General features: G+C 43.1%; 1 protein-coding gene and 1 pseudogene across 3 annotated transcripts in view; both read right to left on the bottom strand.

Annotated features, from left to right (window-relative positions):
- Upp2 (uridine phosphorylase 2) overlaps positions 1–7,982 on the bottom strand; it is a 37,848-nt gene extending 29,866 nt beyond the window's left edge. The window contains exons 1-2 of one of the 3 annotated variants that reach the window (XM_032901935.1): positions 7,504–7,565; positions 935–988 (exon numbers count right to left, since the gene is read on the bottom strand). In XM_032901935.1, the coding sequence (XP_032757826.1) occupies positions 935–988; positions 7,504–7,565 (116 nt within the window). Of the gene's footprint in view, positions 1–934; positions 989–7,503 lie in introns of all 3 variants that reach the window. The other 2 variants (XM_032901938.1, XM_032901937.1) reach the window with 2 other exon arrangements.
- A 13,814-nt stretch (positions 7,983–21,796) lies between these two features.
- LOC116900816 overlaps positions 21,797–23,663 on the bottom strand; it is a 48,298-nt pseudogene continuing 46,431 nt past the window's right edge.

Below are 23,663 nucleotides of genomic sequence, written 5' to 3'. Positions count from 1 at the left end.
CAAGACATTGGGATGTATAGTGACAAAGCACTTACCTTTATGCAGGAAACTCAGACACACACACACACACACACACACACACACACACACACACACACACACACACACACACACACAGAGAGAGAGAGAGAGAGAGAGAGAGAGAGAGAGAGAGAGAGAGAGATGCTTGCAAAAGCCTTGTGTGCAGTGATAGAAGCATCCATTATCCCTCTACTTGCAATATTGTGAGGCTTTATTGAGATCAACCAGAAAAAGCAAAGTGGGACCCAAAGTGCTTTGTGTTTGTGAACTTCTGATTCTTTGCCTTTGGGGTACACCACTAGGTAACTCCCCAGTGAGATAATGTCATATGACTGAGTTTGGACAACGGGATGTGAGGACATGACTTGTCTACAGTGCTGCTTGGTTCTGAATTACATTATCTCAATGGCTACCTGGAGTCAGTACCCTCTTCAGCCATGATTTGCACGGAGCAAGAAGCTGCTGAGCTCAGACAGTATTGGTGTCTGGTCCCTGAGAGGTTGCTGTCTGTGGTCAGTGAGCTTGGCCATGATCCTGGTCCCATTAGAAGGTTTAGGTGAGAAAGAGACTTCAAAGGATGGGGAGCTGGGCACAGAGAGATCAACAGGCTCCTGAGGAATGTGAGTTAGGGTACATCAGAGACAAAGAAAGGAGGACTAGGTACAGGTCTGGGCAAACAAGAATTAGCTAGCCAAGAAAGCAAATGCTTAAAATGAAGCCTAAAGAGCTTGAAGAAAGTGGGGGTGGGGGTGAGGAGAAGGGGTTTAATCTTAATGAACACATGAAATTCAAAACTATTGCCATAAGAAATAGGAAACTTAGAAACTGAAGGTAAGACCAAATGAACCCTTTAGCCGAGCATGGTGATGCATGCATTCAATCCGGCACTCGGAAGGCAGAGGTAGGCTGCTACCTGTGAATTTGAGGGCAGCCTCGTCTGTACTGTGGAGTCCCAGTCCAGCTGGGGCTACATAGTGAAACCATGTCTCAAAAAGCAAAACCAACCAAACAAAAAGTCTTTTGTTTTCCTTTAAAGGAAGGTCCTTCAATGTGGAAAATGTCCAGTAGCATTCTTTTACTGACATCAGAAGCGTGTGGGACGGGGAACAATGGAAAGACAAACTTGCTCCAGAGAGAGAAAAGGGGTGGGAGGCCTAGAAGCTTCGCTTGGCATTGGCCCATCGCTCCATTATCCAGGATTTCAGTGGCTTCTCATTTCCCCCTGCATCCTGGAGCCCACCTCACACTCAAGGCCTGAACATAACCTCCCTTTGCATGGCTGACAAAACCCTGCTTCTTTCCTGACTGTATCCTTCCCCGGGGAGCAACTGTGTCTTCAATAGCCTTGTCCCACATGCTCCACTGACGAGGCATCTCTCAACACTTGTCTCCATCTCTACACACTTCCTGTCTCCCGTCTCAACTTGTTCTGGGTCTGGGTCTGGGTATACCTACATAAACAACATATGAGTCCTGTGTTCATATGCCAGGATTTCTTAAAAGCAACCATGAAGAATTGTCTGGATGGCTCTACTCTCAGAAATCTAGATTTAGTTGTGCTTCTCTGTCTCTGTCTCTACCTCTGTGTGTGTGTGTGTGTGTGTGTGTGTGTGTGTGCATGTGTGTGTACATTCTTATGATGCTGGTTTATGGAAATACTTTGAGCATCAGTGCCTTTGAGAACCCACCAGTTATGTTTCCTTTCTGCCTAAGACCACTGGCCTAGCTCCCCTCACAGCAGTCCTAGCTGGGTCACCAGTCCTTCCTTTCTCACTTGGCAAATCTATGTGAAACAAGGTAGCGAGCTGCCCTTACAGGCGGGCCCTTAATTCAATCTACTCTGTACTTACAAAATACACTCTCAACAGCCTTCTCTTATTTTGTTTATGATATACTCCTCTGGGTATCTGTAATAGCAAATCACCTGTCCTAAACTGCAGTGGTCAAGACCTCTTACCAAGAATCCTCTGGAAATTCTTTGCTCCGTCTACTTCCTTCTAAATACTTTGAACCATCTCAACTCACCTCATGACCTTATACATCTCCAGAGACTATCCTCTAGATCAGGGATGGGCCTTAAAACCACTAAGGGGATTCAAAGGAAAAACACTGGTGACTGGACCAAAATCAATTGGATGCTCAGAAAGTATTTTTTAAAGTTTGCCATCAAGCGCGCTGCTGACGCCGAGAACTCCTGCAGTAAGCCTTTGCCCATGAACTTCTCCTTCCACTCCCCTTCCAACTTTTCCTATCAAAACAGGGCTCATTCCTTAGTCCCATTCAAACAACACATCTTCCGGGAGAGTTTTCTAAGCAGTCTTTATCCCTAATCAATATCTTCCCTCACTGTTGTTCCTAAAGCATGTATGTTGTGCTAATGCTATTAAAATGGAGTTAACTTTCTGTCTCCTCAAAAAGACCGTAAATTCCTTGATGCGGGCTGTCTAATGCATCTTTCTTTAATCTCTAAGACTTAACAAATCCTATTTGTTAACCTAAATTTAACTGTTCAGAGAGTGGAACAAAATACTATTAGGTTATTTTTTTTTTCTCCTTAAAAACATTATAAGTGACAACATCTTAATTGGTTGCTGAGTCATACCGCTTTTGAAAGAAAGGAAGAAAAAGAAAAGAAGGATGGACAGACAGACGATTACTCCATGATGCTGCTGTACCATCACTATTTCAGGCCCAGCCCCTGCATCCCAAAACAATGCAGACACCAGACACCTCCTTGCCCCTGCTGGGAGGAGTGAGTCAGCATTCCCCACAGTCCTGATGCAGAATGCTCAATGAGGCTTCTGGGCCTCCCAGCCCAGCTCAGGAAGCTGGTTAGAAAAGCAAACCACGTTTCCACCCCAGAACCATTGAATCAAAACGTGCATTTTAAGAAACCCTAGTGATTCACATGCCAGTTCTGGAAGCACTGCCACTCATTTCCTCCTCCAAATTCAATTCTACTTTTGATTTCATTCTGCCAAAGCAGATTTCATGATCTGGACATTTTTCTTGGGATTTCCAACCTAATCTACAAACTGAGCCGCAAAGAAACACACTCACTCATCTCTGACGACTCTTTAATCACTCGGGCAACTTTGAACTAGAGTCCGATGTGGATGGAGACTCTTGTCCCACTGGTCCATGAAAAAGGACTGCTAAGGTATCATTCTCTCAGCAACCAGAGAAGGCTTTTTGGCCATTTGAAACCTTTTCTGGTTCCACACAGATTTGAGGGTTCTTCTATTTCTGTGACAAAGGACATTAGAATCTTAATTGGAACTGTGTTGAATCCTCAGGCCACACTGGGTAGTATGGACACTTCGCTAGTCTCTGTTCACAAACATGAGCATTCCTCTCACCTGTTTATATTTCGTGATGTCTTGAAGCTGTCACCAGTATTCTATGGTTTCTCAGAATACAGTATTATTCTGTTTAATTGGGATTATTTTTTTAAATTCATTTTCAGGCAGTTTCTTGTTAGTACATAAAAAATATTCATCTTCGTTTGCTGAGTTTATAACTTACAACTTCACTCAATTTGTCGGTTGTATTAGGGTGTGTGTGTGTTTAACATAATGCCTTTAAAACAACAAAGTTAGAGACATCATCTTTGAGTGGAAATACAAAACTATTGTAGGGAGGAGAAATATAAAATATATGGCCCCGTGCACCTGTAATATAGAACTAAGTTCTAGCCATACAGTGAAATCACTAGATGGACTTTAAAGAGCATCTCAGTTCCTTCTCTGGATTTCTGATTCAATTAGACAAGGACACCTGTGTCTTAAAGTTTCTAGAACAATGGGTGTCCACCTTTTCTGTGTTCAAGAATAAAGTCTGGAATCAGCATTGTCATTACTTACATTCTCGTGTTATATTTGTTATAATAATCTATAATAATCCCATACCACACTTTGGAGATGTTCATTAGATTTCTGTGATGTCTGATTGCCAATTAGTGATGCTGAAACAGAATAATCCTAAATTCAAGGCCAGTTTAGGCTATATAGAAGGTTTTAAGGCAGCCTCTGTCAAAGAGTGGAACACGGTCTAAAAGAAACAAGCAAACAAACAAACAAACAAAAACCCACACATGATTGTAATCAAAACAGTGTGGCACTGAACCATCACTGAAAGAAACTAGATAGAAGATGCAGAAATAGACCCAGTTATAAATGGACAGCTGGTATTCGACAAGGCTGCCGAACACACACAGTGACCAAAGGAAAAGCCTTCCAGTAAATGGAGTCCAGAAAATTTGATCTCCACTGGCAAAAGAAAGAAATTGAACCAGGTCTTGGACTACGTCCAAATGTCAGCTCAGAAAAGACAGCAGCTGTACATGTAAGACGTGATGCTGTGTCACAGAAGACCACAGGGAAAAATTCCACCATATTTGTTTGGAAAGTAGTCACACGGGTTGGACTCCACAAGGAAAGACAAAAAAAAAAAAAAAAAAAAAAAGGAATTGTAGCAAACTAAACTCATGCGTCGAAGAGACAATCCATGAGCTTAGGAAAGTGTTTACAAACTACATATCTGACAGGAGTCTATAATCCAGGTTAAATAACTTAATAAGAAGGATGCAGAATACAGTTGAATACAGCCTAAAGGTTAGGACAGATGTTCTCAAAGATCCAAATGTCCCACAAGGATATTTAAAAATTTTTTACTATCACTAATCATTAGGGAAATTAAAATTAAGAACACAATGAGATATCTCTTCACACCTGCTGGAATCAGTATTAGTAAAGGCCAGTGATAAGAGATAATGAGGTCTAAAGACAAAAAAAAACAAAAAAAAAAAACAAAAAACAAAAACAATAACAACAACAACAAAAAAACCCTGTATACTATTGGTGGCAGTGTAAATTAATACAGATAGTTTGAAAAAATACTATGGGGGAGGACTAAAATAGACCTATCATGGAGTATAGAAATTTCACTTTTTGTTATATATTCAAAATAATTGAGATTGGGGGAGGGGTGCTGGAGAGAGGGCACAGTGGCTCAGGGCACTGGATACTCTTCCAGAGGTCCTGAGTTCAATTCCCAGCAACCACGTGGTGGCTCGCAACCATCTGTAATGGGATCTGATGCCCTCTTCTGGCCTGCAGGTGTACATGCAGATAGAGCACTCAAAGACATAAAACAAATAATTCTCTTTTAAAAAAATTGAGATTGGCATGTCAGTGTGAAATCTGCACTCCCATGTTGATTTTAGCCCCGCCTATATACATATTTGTGTATATTATAAATATGTTTATTAATATGTATTCAAAATGGAGTACTATTTAGACTTTATTACAGTTAGTTATTTGTGGGTGTGAACGGGAATGTGCACACAGGACGGCACATGTGTGGAAGTCAGAGGACAGCTTGTGGGTGTCTTTTTTCTCTTTCCACGATATGGCTCCTAGGAACCCAACTCAAGTCACCAGCTTAGTGTCAGGTATTTACCCACTGAGCCATCTCACTTCTCCCAGCTTTCACAGAGAAGAACGTCCCATCATTTGTAATGTGGACAGAACTGGAAATGTGCTAAGGAGAACAGCATCCCAGAAAGGCAAACACTGTGCCACCTCTCCTTTGTGTGGTCTCTAAAAAAACTGTTGCCATAACTGAAACAGAGAGAAGAGTGGAGGATATCAGAGTCTAGCAGCCAGGAAAGTGTGAGAAAGAGAGGGTCAAAGGATCTCTACCTTCAGTGAATGATCTATCCCACCTTGTCTGGTAACCACAGGTGATACATATATACTTCCAACTTGCTTTAAAATAGACTTTGGACATTCTTACCACTAAACAATGAAACATTGTTGAGGAAATGGATATATTATCTAGATCGATAGAATTTTCTACAACACGTACATAGTGCAAAACCTCTTGATGGGATGAGGATATGGATCAGTGATAGATCCAGCATGCCTGAAGCCTTGGGTCCAGTCCCCAACACCATAAACCAACCAACCAACCACCAACCAATCTACCAACCACACAAACAAAAACCTACCAACACATCATGCCTCAGGAATACAGGTCAATTATCATTTTCAACTAAAAACAAATAAATTCACGTCTTAAAAATCTTTGAGGAAAAGCTTGTCTGAGACTTCATGCCAAATTCAAACAAGTGTGAACCTGGCTCTTCCAACACTCTTCTCTTTCTAAAAATCTCTATCTACCACTAAATACACTCCACGTACTGTTTCCTGTGCAAATCTATTTTTTAAAAGAGTTATTTGTTGTACTATGTGAGTACACTATCACTGTCTTCAGACGTACCAGAAGAGGGCATCAGATCCCATTACAGATGGTTGTGAGCCACCATCTGGTTGCTGGGAATTGAACTCAGGACCTCTGGAACTCAGTCAGTGCTCTTAACCACTGAGCCATCTTTCCGTGCCTTTTTTATAGTCTATTTTTATTCTTTTTCCTAACTGGTGCTCTAAATATTCGTCACCAAAGACAAGTACTAACTGGGACATTTTCCATTTTCCTTTGCCTTCGTTTGCATATTTCTCCATCTCTCCTTAGCTTCCCTGAAGGAATGAAGGTGGCTGGAGGGGTCGGTTTGAGCTTGGGGTGGAGCGCTGACCGTATGCTGACGTCATGGCAAGACATTTCCCACAATTCTCCGCGAATCAGAGGGAATTTATAAAAAATTCCTTAAGCCTCATGAAGACTAATGCTCTATTATGTTCTGCTAACCGGAGGCAGAAATTAGAGTTTAATTTGCAGGCAGCTAGGGCAGATTTATGCCTACCTTTGAGACGAATAACATGCATGGTATTTCAGAAGTCGATTCTATGTCAAGTCCGTCCATCACAAGGCATAGGAAATTACCCCATGACGCACTCAACACAGTTAAAGTGCCGTAGGCACCACGGGGCCCTTTCATCATTTCTCAGGTACAGCCCGTGGTCCTGGAATTAAGCACTGAACTCCACAGTGAATTCCAGGCTGTACTTTGAATTTGTCCGCTCCTGTGGCTTGGTTAAAATTCTCACGGCTTTTGTAAGTTCTTTTGACCTATTTTCTTTGTCTTTTCCCCTCTTTTTCCTTTATTATTACTATGTATGTTTTTATCATGTTCTCTTATAAAACCGTATGTACATGTGCCGGGGTGCACATGTGGAGGTCAGGAGACAATTTTGCAGAGTCCGTTCCCTCCTTCTACCTTCTCTGGGTCCTGGGGGAGTGACCTCAGGTGGTTAGGCTTGCTCAGGAGTACTTTTATCTACATGCCTCTGCTCTGCGTTCTTACATGAACTAACTTGCCAACTCCACAAAAAACAAAGGATGAAAATTTTCAGTGCTTTCTCCCCACTAACCCCCGTGGATTTGTATTATGAACAGTATTAGAATACATAAATCCAATTTTTAAATGTCCAATATAAAATGATGTGTAACACTCTGAGCATCTAAAATAAAATCCAAGGGACACTCATCTGACTGAAACGATAAAGATCAAAAATTACTCACCTCTCATACGTATTCTTGTCAGGTCTCATGGATCTATTAGAAGCAGGCAAAATGGAAGCCATACTCCGCACTGGGCAGATAGCAGGAAAAAGCAGTGTGAGAGCCTGCTGTTAAATTACAGAGCTAATCACAGTGATGCAGCTTCAAGTCAGAATACCACCTCCCCTTCAAACTGAGGTTTCCTCCTGAAATTTTCTCTAAAATCTTCCCTGAGTATTTTGAACCCCTCTGACAAAGTCAAAACACCGTCCCTGGATAGCCTTTTATACTCAGCCCTGCTCTCAGAGAATCATCCCCCAGGGAGATAGGCTCCCTTGGAAGGTGTGGCATCCCTTCTCTTTGAGCAGGTTGGTTAGCTTGTTAACTTTGATCCCAGCACCTGTCCATGGCATGTGACCCTGGTCCCAGCATCAGGCTGGTGTGACACCCAGACTTATTTGCTTTGAGACAACTGTACACGGATGCAAGTCCACTTTCAGCCTCTGTGCTCACCTCATCAGAAATGTGCCCAGTGCTCATGATAACTTCCAGTTCTCCAATGTTTCATTTTCCTCTTCTGCCCCATCTCTTGCCAATCTGTTTTTGTTGTTCTTTGTGTGAACATCCAAAGTCAGGACCTCAGAGAGGTTTCTTTGTCTGAACTTTGCCCATCTGAGCTCAGACAGAAGGTCTGATGATTAAACCAAGCTGGTTTCCTGAGGCCTCTTCATTTAACTCAATACTATACCCTCCACTAAGCCATGTCTCTGGGTGTCAACGTGGGTAGAATAGAGTTATAGCTTAATATTTTCAGAAAATATGGGTTTTTTCTATTGATTAGTAGCCTGTTGTGGTTGTGCAGGGCTGTTGTTCTAACACTTAGGAGTCGGAACAGGAGAGTTGTTGGAAGTTTGAGGGCAACCTGGTTTACAGAGTTCTACAACGTATATGGGAGTAAAGCAATCTCTGCCTTAGATATAAAGAAGGAAGGAAGGAAAAAAAGAAGGTAGGAAAAAAGGAAGGGGGAGGAGGGAGGGAAGAGATGGGAGAGAAAAATTATGGACCCACTCTATTTTCTGATGTATTTCATTCTGGAGTGACGAAACCTACTTCCTCATGACCCTTTCATGGTTCCTATGGGAATCCACTGACATTTTGTATGGAGCAGAGCTTTGGGAAAGTTGGTATCGTGAATTTTAAGTAAACCTGATGTTAAAATATCCTCGAGTGCCAAATGGAAGCTGGCATACAGTGGCACTTCCTGATGCCTGTGGATTTCTGTTTAAGACCGTGCATGTCATTCAAGGAGCAGATACCCTGGATCTTAACGTACCCAAAGCATCCAAGAACCATTATGAAAATTACCTTAGACAATGGAATGATAGGTGCAAGGCAAAATAACTCTGGGCATGAGAGTTGTCTTCAAACTTGGGACCTTGGCTCCCGCCTGCAGCTTACAATTGCCTGTACCCCTCAAGGCTCCTGACACTGCAAGCCAGTCCACCGATGCCAGTCACCAACCACATAGACACTGTTACCAGCCCCTTAGTTGGTTGTCTATATGCTCGATCTCTCCGTTTATCTTAGAAGATAAAGAGGAAGACCACCAAATTGCATCTGGCATTTACGGCTGCTCCTGACAGGTCGAAAGTGTTAGCTAATTAGTTATTATGTAATTAATTATCTTTGTGAGCAAATTAGGGTAATTAACATGTCTGTCTCCAATGCTCATTCTGTCAGCTAATGATTCTGGTCACTAAGAAAGTAAGATAGAACAAGTAAAGTGTATGTACTCCATATAACGACGTTTCCCCGCTCTGGGCATTGAGACCAGTAGTCCATCATGTGAGGAAAGTTTAGTCTACGAAAGGCCAGGATCAGATGATGTCTTTTGAGGAATCTGAAATCATTCTCTCCTGATTTCAGTCTTCTAAAGATTAATTCATACTCTTACAGTGAGCTGGTACCTGAAGGCCTAACAGGAATGGGAGAAAGCTTTGTTTGGGGAGAGCAGGCAAAAGGTCAACTCAGGTCCCACCACCGAGTCGCAAACATGGGCTGTGTTCCAGCAAAGTCTTATGACTCCTTAGAGCGCGGATAAGAAAGGTCCTGCATTAGCCCCACCGGAGTCCTGCTCTGTGGTGTCGGAGCTGCAGTGAAGTGAGTCTTCCAGCCTTCCGCCCCAGGGCCAGGCCCTGAGGATCCTCCAACCTAGACTATTCTATCCCTGACTTAGTTCTGCCTCTAACCTCTGATGTCAGCTTGATGACTCTAGGTCTCTCCCCTGTGGCTGCAGTTTCTACTGAGTCCAGGAGTGTTAGACATGTGGAGTTAAAATCCTGCCTTCCCACCCCCTACAGCAGTGTTCTGTCGCTCTGAAGAGGGTTTGTTTTCAAGATCTGGTAACACTGTTAGCGCTCAGTGTTCTTTATCGCTAAGTATTTTCCACAAAACAACTCTAGTGTCCTTCATTTTTCCTTCCAGCATGCTCGTATTTTAAAAATCAAGTGTCAGAAACACTTTCGATATTCACACCTAATAACAGCCACCTTAGTTCCTTCAGTAATGTTTCATCTGTGCGAGACACAATCCTCAGGATGCTTCTCCTTAAGGTGCCCGGTTTGGCTGTGCAGGTAGATGGTAGCCTTCGGCAAGTTACCTCTGTTCTAGGAAGAGCATCCCTGACGGGCGTGCATAAGCTTGCAGGCACACCCCTCATAACAGGGAAGTACCACACCCCTGTCCTGGTTTCCTTCTTCAGGACGAGTGGTTAAGGGCAAGCATGGGCAACAGTAGGAAATTCCCCTTTTGAACCAGATTCTCCTACTGGCCTGTGACTGGCTTAAAGGAGCTCTAAAATCATCATAGTCTATCCACTCTGGTGCGCATAGTTTATTTATAGCTTTGGTTTCATTCGGTAATATTAAACTGAGCACAGTAATATTCAGCAATATTACTGTGGCCAAGAAAGCGGTCCAGATAAAGGCATGAGTAAGACAGTTCTTACTTCTCTTATTTCTTTGACAAAACAAGTGTTGTCTATGGGCAAGAAGACCCAAGCTCCCACCTTCCTTGAGCTTGTCTTCCATATGTCAGTGCACATGCACTGGCTGTATTGGCAGCAGCTCTTGTGTCAAGCGGTATGCTTTCTTGATCTTTTGGTCTTCCTTTCCTAATCCATCCCCAGTTCTCTCCCTTTATATCGTAGACGACTTGCAGCGAAATGTTAGGCATTATTTTGCTTTAGAAACTCCAGACGCCCTATTAGTAGTGCTACATGGTTTTCACGGCCAAATATTTGCCACGGAACAGCACTGGTGGCCGTTCTTTGAAAATCAATTTTCCAAAATTGAATGCCCAAGCAAGGTTTCACTGACTATAATGCACTTGCAATGCTCACAGTTAATGCATGGGCACCTAACTCCTTTAATAGTCACTCTGCCGGTGCTCTGTGCAAAGCCTCCCAAAGATGCCTTATTTTCTATGACCCATTTAGGCTTTCTCACTATTTCCCACCTTCCTGGGAGTCAGAGCAGGGAGCAGTGGCTATAAACGTCCCGCTCACCTTCTTTAAGAGAAATCACCAGCATATCTGGCTTCCCTCATCCCCTACTCCTCTTCAAGGTGACCCCACGGAGCAGTGTGGGTATGAAGGAATTTCGTTGACTTTCTGGCACTAAGGAAGAAGGCTCTTTTACCGTCCTTTGGTTCTTTTGTCAGGGGGCAAATCTGTGGTTTTTGTGAGGTCCTTGGATGTAGTTTATGGGTTCTGAGGGACAGCTAAGCTAGCTTGCCTTAATTCAGTGCTTCTCAGCCTTCTTAATGCTGCAACCCTTTAATACAGTTGCTCCTGTGGTGACTCCCAACCACAAAATTATTTTCTTTGCCACTTCATAACTAGTTTTGGTACTGTTATGAATTGTAATGTAAATATTTAATAGGTGATCCCTGTGAGAGGGTCATGTACACTTAGTTTTTTAAAAAAGAACAAACAAACATACTTTTAATAAGGGTTCTCAAATACTTCGACCCCCCTTCTAGTCCAAAGATAGGGGAGAAAAGACGGTAAACAGGACAAGGGAATAAGGATCGGTTTAGAAGTGGTTCTTTGGGGGCAATTCCAATCTTCATTTGTTAGGATATCAGCAGTCCAGTTCAGTAGTGTCAAGACAAATCAACAGCAGTGGCACAATTCAGCAGAAACCACCAGGCCTCCACCGAATTGGCACGAGTCAGCAGCAATGACCAGGACCAGCCAGAATGCCAGGAGTTCTCTACCAGTTCTCAAGACCAGCGAAGCATTGCAAAGTTAGCTATGCAAGCACTCTGTCACTGCCCACTGAGTCCTATTCATAATCTCTCCAAACATCACATGCCCTCCTCCAGATCTTGCCTCAGCAAAACACCATGTGAGTTTGCTTCAACAAAACACCACATGAGTCTGCCTCACATGACACAACCAGAAACTTACACTTTGGGTCATTCAGTCCCTGAAGGGGGCACAAGCCAGGGGTTGAGGACTGCTGCCTTAGTGGACAGTGGTGTGTTTCCTTAATGTGTTAAACATGGCTGAGCTCAGAGGAGAGCTTCTCCTTGCAATTCACCCCTCCAGAGCCATGTAGAAGGAGCCCACCGACGATTCTTTTCCAATATGACATGGAAACTCTTTCAAACCATGAGCCCATTCAAACCTTTGCCCTGTTAGTTATTTTGGTCAGGCATTGTGATCACTGTGATACAAAAGAAACAAATAGAGAAATTTTGGGCTGACAAGGGATTGTATTATGAATAACTCTGTGCAATTCTTAGACCTTTAGACCTCCCAGGCTGAGGTATGCCTGCCAGGATGTATGCTGCTCCCCCTCCCCGGAAGTTCATCCCTTAGAGTGAAACAGGAAGTCCTGTGCTTCTCTCGTTTGCTCTCTCTCAATCTAGAAGGGGAGGTCTCTTTTGACTCCCCCCAACCCCTGGCAGAGTGAATTTCCTCTATCATTCTGAGTTCTTTCTAGTTTCTAGTTAGCAATGTCCAGAAACTGAGTGGAGACAGTCCAAGCAGACTGCAAGCCTCAAGGCTCTAGGGGCGTTCAGTCCTATTGGAGCTCACATGACATCATCACATCCCCAGGAGAGACAGGGATTTAATGTTTCCCTTTTTAGGTCTTGGTCTTGCGTTGATCCGACCTTTCCTTCTATTCTCCTGTTCCTTCATTTTAGAGTAGGGATGTTTACTCTGTGGATTATACATTGGAAAGATATACCTCCTCTTTTTCTATTTTACACAGTCTTGCCAACATAGAGTTGACCTTGAGCCTCGGAAGAAAAATTGAACTTTGACATTTAAACGGCCTTGAAACTGCTAAGTTTGAGGCAGGGCTCCTAACGTGGTGTTTAAGTGCTTTTTTATATTATGGGATGCCCATGAGCCTTTGAAGTCTAGGGAAGAGATATTCTATTTTGGATATAAAATGTGCTTTTCGGGCTCATGTTTTAAATGGTCAGTCTCCAGCTGGTGCTGCTTTCTGTAGGAACTGATACATGAAACCTTCAGTAGGGAGGGCTTAGCTGGGGAGAAGCAGAGCGCTCAAGATGGGCCTTTCTAGGCTATATAGTTATACAGCCCGCCCACCCCACCCCTTTCTAGATTTGCTTTGTGCTTCGTGGACCATTCTGAGCCACCTCTGACACGTGCTCTCACCATCACGAATGGAGCTGGCGACTTTGCTTTTCTTACCATGATTCATGGAAACTGAGCAGAATAAATACTTCCTTTCTTGGGTTGTTTATATCAGATATTGTGGTCAGAGTGATGAAAAATACAGTCTATTACTCTTGGAGCTGAGAAGTGAGAGGAAAAGCTTCTTCTTCCAGAAGCATCCAAATGAAAATGGTGTTATTTACACCCTGGCTTTTCTTACTGGGAATATGAGAATAGAGTGTCGCTAAATTTGAAATACCCTGTGCTTAGGGCTAGAGAGATGGCTCAGCAGTTAAGAACACTTGTTGCTTTTGAAGAAGACCCAAATTCACTACCCAGTCTCCACATTAGTTCACAACCTGTAATCCTAGGTCCAGGGGATCTGGCACTCTCGGATGGTCTCTGTGGACACAACTGCACATACATTAAGGCAAACACTCATGCATAGAGAATATATATATATGTATATGTATATATATATATAATTTTTATGCTCTAATGGATGACTTTAATGTAAACACAGAAAATCAACAGACAACTCAAAAGCCAGTGACACCATAGACCCATAATGGCAGGACCAACAGAGTTATTTAAGACTAAAAATGCTGGGCTTCCAACTATGCTGGTCTTTCATTTTTAGAATTGCTCTGCTCTCACTTTCTGAGAAAGGAAGTATGAGGCACAGGATATCAGACAAGATTCAGAAAAAGAAAAGGAAAAGAAAAGAAAAATGAAAAAGTTAATCTTCCCGAAACAAGTATGGCATTTTAAATCAATAGCAGTAGGGAATCAAATTTTAAAGCTTTTCACTAAGCTCAAAATAACCGCTTTCAAAAATAATAACCACATTCAATCTAGAATGGAAATCTGAAGGACGGGGGACAGAAGATGAAATAGCAAGACGAATGTGTACCATCGGTGCCTGCCTCAGATCCCCTCCCACCCACCCCGGGCTGAACCGGGGCTGGGCGGTTTCTGTGCCACACCACATTTAAGCCTCGTAACAACCCTCGGAAATGGCTGTTATTATTGCCCTAGCTTTCAGTTAGGAAGTTAAAGCTCAGAGTGCTGATCTAGGGGATGGAGATGAGCGTTCCTATAATAATACAAACCCACAGAAGCCCCGCCCACTTCACCTGTACAAGGGCAGGAGGTCAAGGACGCCGCAAAAGACAGGAAGTTGCTCAGGGTCTTCAAGGTAAAGTAGGATGTGAATTTTGGGTTAATCTCTGCAACGTTTTACCCTGGGAGACACAAGAATTTTTTCAATTCATTTACAGAAAAAAGAAGCCATGGCGGGGCTATGGTGGATCATGTGTTCCGTAGGCACGGAGGGGCAAACCATCCCACTAAAAGGAAGGCCCGTTAGGAGAGCTGAAGTCAAAATCGGCGTGCTGCCAGATTTTAACTAGACCTCCGATTTACAATTTAAGCACCTGATGTCTGGGTCATGTCAAGAGCACAACTTCCCTAAGATTTTATGTCAAAAGTCAGGCCTGGTTCAACACACCCCCTGCGGCATGTCCTGTTCTCCTCAGCAGGACACTGAAAGGTGAGTTAGAGACACAGAGCCGGAAGTTGTTTCTGTGACCTCCTCACCAGCTTGCTGGCTGTCCTCACCTTTCCAGTGACCTGAGCCTGTGTTTGTTTTTCAGCGATGCATACAGGAACATTCGGTGTACCGGGCAGTCAGCCTTGGGCTGGGAAGGAACCTGTGAGTCTGTAAGCCAGTTAACCACGTTCATCGAGGAGAGTGGGCCAATTTTCTTAGGACCCAAGGCTGTAGTAACCTCAAACATACAATTTAGACTTGTGTTGCTACTGCCTGATGCAACTAACACCGTAGGGTTATGGCATTCCAAAGCCAGTTGATTCTAATTTGGGTTTGAAAATAACGTGTCTTATAGCATTCCCTCATCACGAGTGACTGCAACGTGTTGGCTAAACATTAATTCTTTCCTAAGGAGGTAGAGCCCTTTGTTACACAACCCCGATTGGGCTTCTGTTTCCGTCAGTTATAACCTGATTTTCACGGCTGACTTTTTAGCACTTTACCTTGGTTTGCTTCTTAGGTTTCTGTCCCTTCAGTGATTACTGGTGGTTCTGTGTGTGCGTTCCACACTGAAGATGTCCAGCTATAAAAGATTTAAAACAAAAGTAGATAGATACTTAGTAGAGATCTATCGAAAGGAGGGATTTTGCTGGCAACCATATGAGGGGGGATTGAAAATTACTTACCAGTATTTACTTACAATTTCACAAGGAGGTTTAAGATATCTATGTACATATTAAATATAAACTATAACATCTCATACATTACAGGTGCTGTTATATACAATATACACATTTATATCATGTTACACATTGAGTACCTTTGTCCCAAAGTCTAGGTAGACAAAATGTTTCAGAATTTGAATTACTTTCAGAATGTAAAGTCTGTATGTATGAATAATGAGGTATCTTGGGTATGGGACCCAAGCACAAACACAAACACAAGTTGATTGATGTTTCATGTACACCTAGGCTGACAGTACCATTACTCAACATTTTAAGTAAATTACGCGTGAACCAAAACATGTATACAGTGAACCATCAGAAGTCACATGTGCAACGTATCATCTCTGGACTGACATGTCAATGGTCAAAAAGTTACAGACTTTGGAGCCCTTTTGACTTCACATTTTTGAGCTAGAGATGCTGTGTGTGTGTGTGTGTGTGTGTGTGTGTGTGTGTGTGTGTGTGTGTGTGTATACAAGTGTATGGTGGGTGTGAATGGGTCTATCCATGTCCTACAATTTGTTCTTTTGTGCTCAATGGAGGCTCTCCTGCAAAATGCATATTTACTCATAATATATACATCTTTGTGTGTTTACATGAGTTTCGCTAGAATATATGATCGTAGGTTGACATGTAATCAGTTTGAATCAGATATTATGACACTGCCCTATACAGTGATTTACCAAGTTACATTTCTGCCAATCATGCATGATTTTTCTATTCTCCCATATTCTTACCACTAAATCTAGTACTATAAGCCACATAATTGTCTTGCCAATGTGGCTGTTGTATATGGTATATTTCCCTAACTATTACTAAGGTTAAATATTTTTAAAGATTTATTTATTTATTTTATGTATGTGTGTATACACTGTATCTGTCTTCAGACACACCAGAGGAGCATCAGATTCCATTACGATGGTTGTGAGCCACCATGTTGTTGCTGGGAATTGAACTCAGGACCTCTGGAAGAGCAGTTGGTGCTATTAATTGGTGCGCCATCTCTCCAGTTCTGGGTTAAATATTTGTATGAATTTCTGGTATGTAATTGGTTCTCTCTTCCATGATTTACTCACTCCTTGTCTGTTTGTCTTTTGACTTTTTGTCTTTGTCCTACTCATTCATAAGTCTTGGTATATGTTAGGTACTAATCTTTTGTTGGGAGTGTATTTTGTTTTGTACTTTCAAGCATTTTCTGTCAATTATATTTTAAGAATTTATCCAATGAACAATATACAGCCTGATTTTTTAAAATAATACTTTTGGGCTGGGTGTGGTGGCACATACATTTAGTCCTAGCACTCAGGAGACAGAGGCAAGTGAATCTATGATATTGAGGCCTCCCTAATCTCCTCAGTTAATTCCAGGATGGCCACAACTAGACTACAGAATAAGACCCTGTGACATAACAACAAAAAAATCCATCTTTCACCTGCACGGGACACATTCAAAATTACTGTGTTGCTGGTTGTAATGGCATAGGCTTTAATCCCAACACTTGAGAAGCAGAAGCATTAAAAGGTCACAGGTTCAAGGCCAGCCTTGGCTATGGCTGGCTGGTTGTCTGTCTGTCTGTCTATCTATCTATCTATCTATCTATCTATCTATCTATCTATCTATCTATCTATCTATAGAAAGAGGTTGGTTTAGGGTAAGTTTGGAAACAGTAAGTGCATGAGATACACAAATGACACAAGAAAAGAATTTTTTTTTAAAGGAGAAACAAGGCTAAGTTGATACAGGAAAAAGAATGGAAGTGGAGAATACTATTTGGAGGGGAAGGAAAAAGGGGAAGAAATAAAGAGAAAGGGAAGATTTTACAATACTGTAAAAGTTCAAAAACCAGAATTTGTAAATGTCAGGAGTAAAATGAAAATATGAATTTTTAAAAGCCAGTGAGATAATATCAAAACACTACTAAGCGTATTAAAGGCAAAGAGAAATCACAGGGACAGAAAAACAATTAAAAAAAAAAAAAGAAGCAAGGGAAAAGAAAATGCGTTGCCTAACACATGTAAGGAAGTGTGTAAACAAATTAGATGAACATATGAGCACGAACAGTAAAGTCATAAAACCCATAAAATACCTGCTCAATGTGTAGGGAAGACAATGAAGTATCGGAGCAGTTTCCCTTTGTCCTTAGGAATTGGAGGCCGCCAGCGATGCGCGTGGAGTTGTGGGTTCGAACAAACCCATGGAGCCTTGTCTTTCCTTTGGTTTTGGGTACAGAGAAGTCTGCCTGTGCCCTCCATGGCTGTCATCCTGGCTGCAGTTTTCCCTCTTCGTGTTATCAGGAGCCTCTCCTGGCCACAATTACCTTTGCCAGCTGTGTCTGCACAGACTCTCCCGCCCTCCCGCTACTGTCCAGGTCATTCTGGATAGGATAGCTAGTGGGTTAGCTGACGGGGTGTCTCCTGGTCTGTTGAGGATATGGGCAGCATGAGTATCATGAAGATCAGCACAGCCAGACACCCCTACCTTCAGACTGTCCAGACCTCATGGGGATTAATACAGAGCTGATGGGATACCAATGTAGCTGTCTCTAGAACATCAGAGTCCTTGGGCTTAAGAGTAGGGTGTTGTTGTAAAAATATAGAAAAAATATAAAAAGTATAGGTTGTCTTTTATCCCGCTAGGTCCGCACCACAATGCCTCAAGATATCTGCTAGATATCTTGGCAGAAACACATCCCAACCCGATGGTGGCCCAGTGTCTCCAGCCACTGCACACTTTCCTACACTCAAACTGTCACAAAAAAGAATACACAACACAATGATCTTAAATCCAATTGACAAGATATCATTGCCCACCTAAACATACAAAGCCCTGTATCATCCATCCCTTAGGAACATTGATAACAACCTGTAAATACACAGAGCAGAATCTTAACGTCACCTGCCATGGTTTCTCGCCCTCTTCCTCCTGTCTCTTTCCCTTTCCATTCCAGTCTCCTCTTCCTTCCAACTTCTCTCCCATCCTTCCTTCCCCTCCAATGACAGGCCTCCTTCTATCCTGTACCTGCCCCTCACCTGTATTTTACAAATTCAATGGGGAGAAGGTTCTGGTGAAGTCACCTGATTCCTGAGTATGTGACTAGACAGCTGTCCTTGGGGCAGTGGAATTAGCATCAAAATACAGATAACTCCAGGGGAAACCACAACAGTAGGGAAAGGCAGATTGACCAAAAATCAATTGATCTACCTCCTGGCCTCAGAGTTATCAAGCCCCAGGCTTAGTCTCAATTTAAGAGAGCTGTTCTCAGACACCAAGAGCAGAGGTAGCTCTTATCATGCACTCCCCAGCCTGATCCAGCCTCCTGCCATGATCCCTTGAGCTCGTCACGATCCAACCTTCCTGGCTCTCTACATTGCTTCTCCAAGTCTTCCCTCATTTGGGGGATAGAGAAGGACAAGGCTCTCCCATTTATGGATTACACAGCCTCTGGAGCGCCTCAAGTTTTGCAACAGGTTCTCTTTTAATATGGAGCCCAGCAAGGGCTTTCCAGGTCATCCACTGTGTCAAAATGGCTTTCTCTCTGTAGCTAATCTGTCTGCCAGAAGCTTTGCCAAAGCCCACAACTGGATTTGAGGCCGAAGAGGTCTATGGACTTGTCCAGATGTGCCCGACTTTCATCTGCCTTACCTACTGGAATCAGCTTCTGAGCCCCTTCCCCCATCAAGGAACAGAGGGACTGCGATGCATTTGGCTTCTTGCTCTGGGCCCCGTGACTTTGGTTTGCTGTTATCCATTGTTGCCTGGCTTCCTTTGTAGATCTTCAAAGAGTCTCCTCAATTTCTGTCTGTGGGATGAAGCCTCTTTCCTCTCATTCTGACTCTCTTTCTTCAGCTCTTACCGAGGCACCTTAACTTGCCGTCTTTCCGTAAGTCCTTCTGGCATTTACAGTAGATATCCACTAGGTTGCTTCAGCCTGTCCTGTGAGTGTCTTACCTAGTGTCTTTTATTCGCCTCTATGCTACAAGCTGAGGAAATTACCTGGACTGTCCACCGGCACTCATTTCCTAGCTGTGATTAACCGGGCGGGCCAGATCGCAGCCACACTCTCGGTGATTAGCTATGCCTTATTCTGGTTAATTATGCAGTGTCCTACAGAGCCCTCTCCTCATAAACAGCTGTCCTGCCCTGCCCTTTCTGATTATGTCACCAATTTCATCAAGAAAATGGGGGAAAATAAGACAGTGCCAGGTGTTCCTGCCCTTGCACTTTGAATTATTCAGCAGTCTGCCACAGTGTCAAAATACCCACGAGAAACGGCTAAAGGGAAAATATTTATTTTGGCTCGCACTGTGGAGGTTTCCGTCCATAGTCACATGGCTGTGTTGTTGCTCTGGATCCACAGGGGCCACATGTGGTGGGAATCCCATGGGACAAAGCCGGTCACCTTGTGGCAGCAGGTGAAGGAAAGAGAGAGGAGGGGGCCGGTGTCCCCACACATTCTTGAAGAGTGCTTTGAGTTGTTCCTGTTACCTCCCAGTAGAGCCACAGGAGAGTGACACAACCCTGAGTCCATGAGAATCGAGGGACTACTGCACATCAAAGCTGTGGCACTGAGTTTGGCTGTAACTCTGGTTTAGGTTGGTTTTGAAATTGGGCCTTGTTCGGTATCTCCAGCTGGAGATTACTACGTAGATCAAGTTGGCTTAGCTCCCAGAGCTTTGCCTTTTACTGACGGTGACCCTGGTAGCACTGGGAACCCCTTCTATGAAACCTCTACTGCCCTGATTTTGAAGATGTCCTAGCCGGAGTCTTTTAGTCTAGTGTCATTGGTTGGGTCAGAGGAGAACCCCACTATGGTGGCAGCTACTGGTGTTTATAGTCTCAGCAGCAGGTCCAGTCTGATGGTGGAAAAAGTCGGTGAGTCTGATGGCCTTATGGTCTGGGGTGTTGACCAGGTCCATTCATAGGTTACGGAAGTAGTAGTAAAATATCCCTGTTCCCTTTGATTTTTTGCCTATCTCCAGCCTCCCTGTGACATGGTTACTAGCGCTCCATCTTACCGGAAGTCCCTCTGTCTATAATTTTAAACATAAATAATCCATAACTTGACTCAGACCATTTAATTACCTTATTCTTGCCTGTGCTCATTTTTCTCTTGTGTTTTTGCCACCTCCACTGGGGATGGCTTTCTGGTTTTAGCTGTAATTTTTGTGTGAATCTCTGCTTCCTTCACGGGGATCCGGGACGCATTGGCTGGTGAAGTGTTGCTAGACACTGACTTTGGATTTGCTTCTGCCTAAGGCTGAGGAGCTCTCCCATGTAGCACCTATTTGGCCCTGATATTATCCGAGAACTTTAACATAGTGTGGCCCCATCCATTGTCGTTCTGTAGCCACACATGACAATTGGCTCGAAGGACTCCCTGCAAATCATTTTTTTTTGACCAATACTTGCCCCCAAGTTTTCTTTGCATCTCAGGACTCATTGTTGGAATGTTTAAGCCACTCTAGCTATAATGTACACAATATCCAAGAGTAGCATTTAGCTTAATAAGGGGATTTTGTGACTCACCACCTCCTCCTTCCAGGAAAAAGCAAGTGTGTACACCCTGCAGCCCCTAGAAACAGAGAGTGAAGACTCAAGTCTGCTCTCCTCTGGGTTAGGGCAACATCAGCTCATATAATTGATTGGTCTTCATAGCAGATGGTGCCACGTGATGTTTTTCAGTCCCTACAGCAAACTCCCAGGAACCTCTACTCCACACACCTGTGTTTGTTAAAATGCTTGTCCCTGTGCCATGCCGCTGTGTCTGTTTTGCTTGATAAGCAAAAATAACACTGCAAAAGAATAGTTAGGCAACGTTTAAACCAGCTTTGGGCTGGGGAAAAGAAACCCATTCAGTATAAAGGATGTGATTTGGGATCCAAGATTTTCTTGAAAGCAGCCTTGACTCTTGTCTGTCTCGACTCTGGCGCTGTCTTCGTTGGCCACTAAAGAATTGCTATGTGGAGGCTTTGACGTGTATGAACATCTTACTCCAAAACAAGCATCTCGCACATTTCTGCTATACCGTGGGATTCAATTTACGGAATGCCACTATCTGTAACTTTCCTGGTCACCCTTGAGCCTCATCTGTGCCCATATGTAGAGTGACAGCCCTGTAAAGAGGCTTCACAACAGGACACAGGCACAGCAAGTTTTGCTTGAAAATACTTTAAATCAAATGTCTTTAAGATATTGTTTCGAAATGGTATAAAATATGTTTATAGCTAATTGAGGCAAAACAACTGGAATTTTTTGAGCAGCTTCCCTCTCCTCGACTAAGAGCCTCTCTGGGGTGAGAAGGGGGCCCATGGCACAAAGACTGGTGATGCTCATTCTAACCATCTACTTGTGCCTCGGTGTCTTCTTCATGCCCACCCGGTCTGGCGGATAAAACACAAGATGGCAGGCACTGTGGTAAAAGTCATAATTCTGTTTGAAGGCAGGAAAACCATTGTCAAGCTTTAGCCAGTCCTGATTCGAGTTGAGCCAGCTAGAAAAGAGAACCATAGAGTCAGGTAAACTGAAAGCGCATAGAGCATAAAAATAGAAGGTCAACGTAGGAAATGATGCATTGTTCTTGAGTGTGATCTGTGCACGAATAAGTGGAAAATAATTGCATTCAGAGAAAGGCCACGATCCTGACTCCACAGGCAGCCGGAGACAGCAAGCACAACGCTAACGCGCACGAGGACTGCACCTCCAGTTCACGATGCCACCCAAACCATACACAGCTTAAGAAGCAGTATGGCCAACTGAGAAGAGAATTCTTTCCAAGCCAAATGGACCCACACCATTGTTACACACTTGGATGCTTTTCCTGTAGAGTGAAAATAATAACTACTACTCTAGAGAAAATATATCTTAAGGAAAAGAACAAAACAAAGTCTATCAACTTTTACCTCAATGTCATTTATTACTTATTAAGAGTCGTTGTTTATTGTGTATGTATACGTCCACATGCATGCCTGTGAGTGCAGATGCCCCTGGAGTCTAGAAGATGGAGTAGGATCCCCTGGAGCTGGAGTTGCAGCTGCTTGGGAGCCACTGTTGTGGGTGCTGCGAACTGAACTCAGTTCCTCTGGAAGAGCAGCAAGAGTCCTTCAGTCTTTTCTAAGCCACCGCATCTCCTCTATCATTTATTATCTCCACACAGGCTTTTGCTTAAAATCAAACATGTAAAATAAAATTAAAAACATGCAAATGAAGAAACAGAAACTTCTCTGGGGTTGGTTGAACCCAAATCTCTTAAACAAAAGTGTCCTTCAAGAAAGATCCCCTGACTGCTGAGGGGTTAAGGGGATGTCTGTAACATTGCATGGATCTCTGCCCTAGAGTCAGACGTCAGTCACAGAGGATGGTAGCCCAGGACTGCCTATGTGTCTCTGTGCCAATGCGGCAGGCAGGAGAGAGGCTCTGAGAATACACGAGTCCACATACAGCTAACTCTCCATTTATGCACACTGACCAGGCAACGGAAGGATGAAGGAGGGATCGAGAAGCCTTTAGACTCATTCAAACACATTCCACACTGTGCTATAAGACACAAAGTCTTTATGAAGGAGCAGAAACAATGGCAGGTCAGGGAGAAACACTAGAAAAGGATTTTGAAATCTTTCTCTCCTAAAATGAATGTGTGGAAATATGAGGAACATAATTAAGTAAAGGGGGATGGGTTTATCATGATTCTTTTTTTTTCTTTTGAGAAAGGCTCTTAGTAGGAGTCCCAAAGCAAGCTCAATTTCGACATCCTCCTGCCTCTGCCTCCCAGACAATGTAATCACAGGAGTGTGACATTATATTCTAGTGGATTATTATGATTTAATGATCTTTTCATTTACCTTGTTTTCCTAAAGTCCAGTGATAATCATAGTGGCTTCGTGTACAACGTGAGACTTTACTTCCTTAATAAATGACCCTGTAACATAGATATGTAAATTCACAAAAATGTCCACTTACCGTCTGGGTCTCATGGGTGGTACACAGTCCATGATGTGACTCTGGTACTGAATTCCACAATTACCCAACCTCCTCCTATCCGAGAAGCATACCTAGAATGTGAATAGCTAATGAAGTCGTATGCAAGTAACTGCTGAAGTAATATGGTTTTTTTCCTGAGTAGATTCAGTGTAACTGCAAAGAAATAACACTGGATTGGAGTTAGAATGCTAGGGTTCTAGCTCCAGACCCTTATTTAACTCACCCACACTTA

The sequence above is a fragment of the Rattus rattus genome, chromosome 5 (assembly GCF_011064425.1).
Source record: "Rattus rattus isolate New Zealand chromosome 5, Rrattus_CSIRO_v1, whole genome shotgun sequence".
NCBI lineage: Eukaryota > Metazoa > Chordata > Mammalia > Rodentia > Muridae > Rattus > Rattus rattus.
Note: the sequence above shows the minus strand (reverse complement) of the source record. Positions and strands in the feature narration are given on the sequence as shown.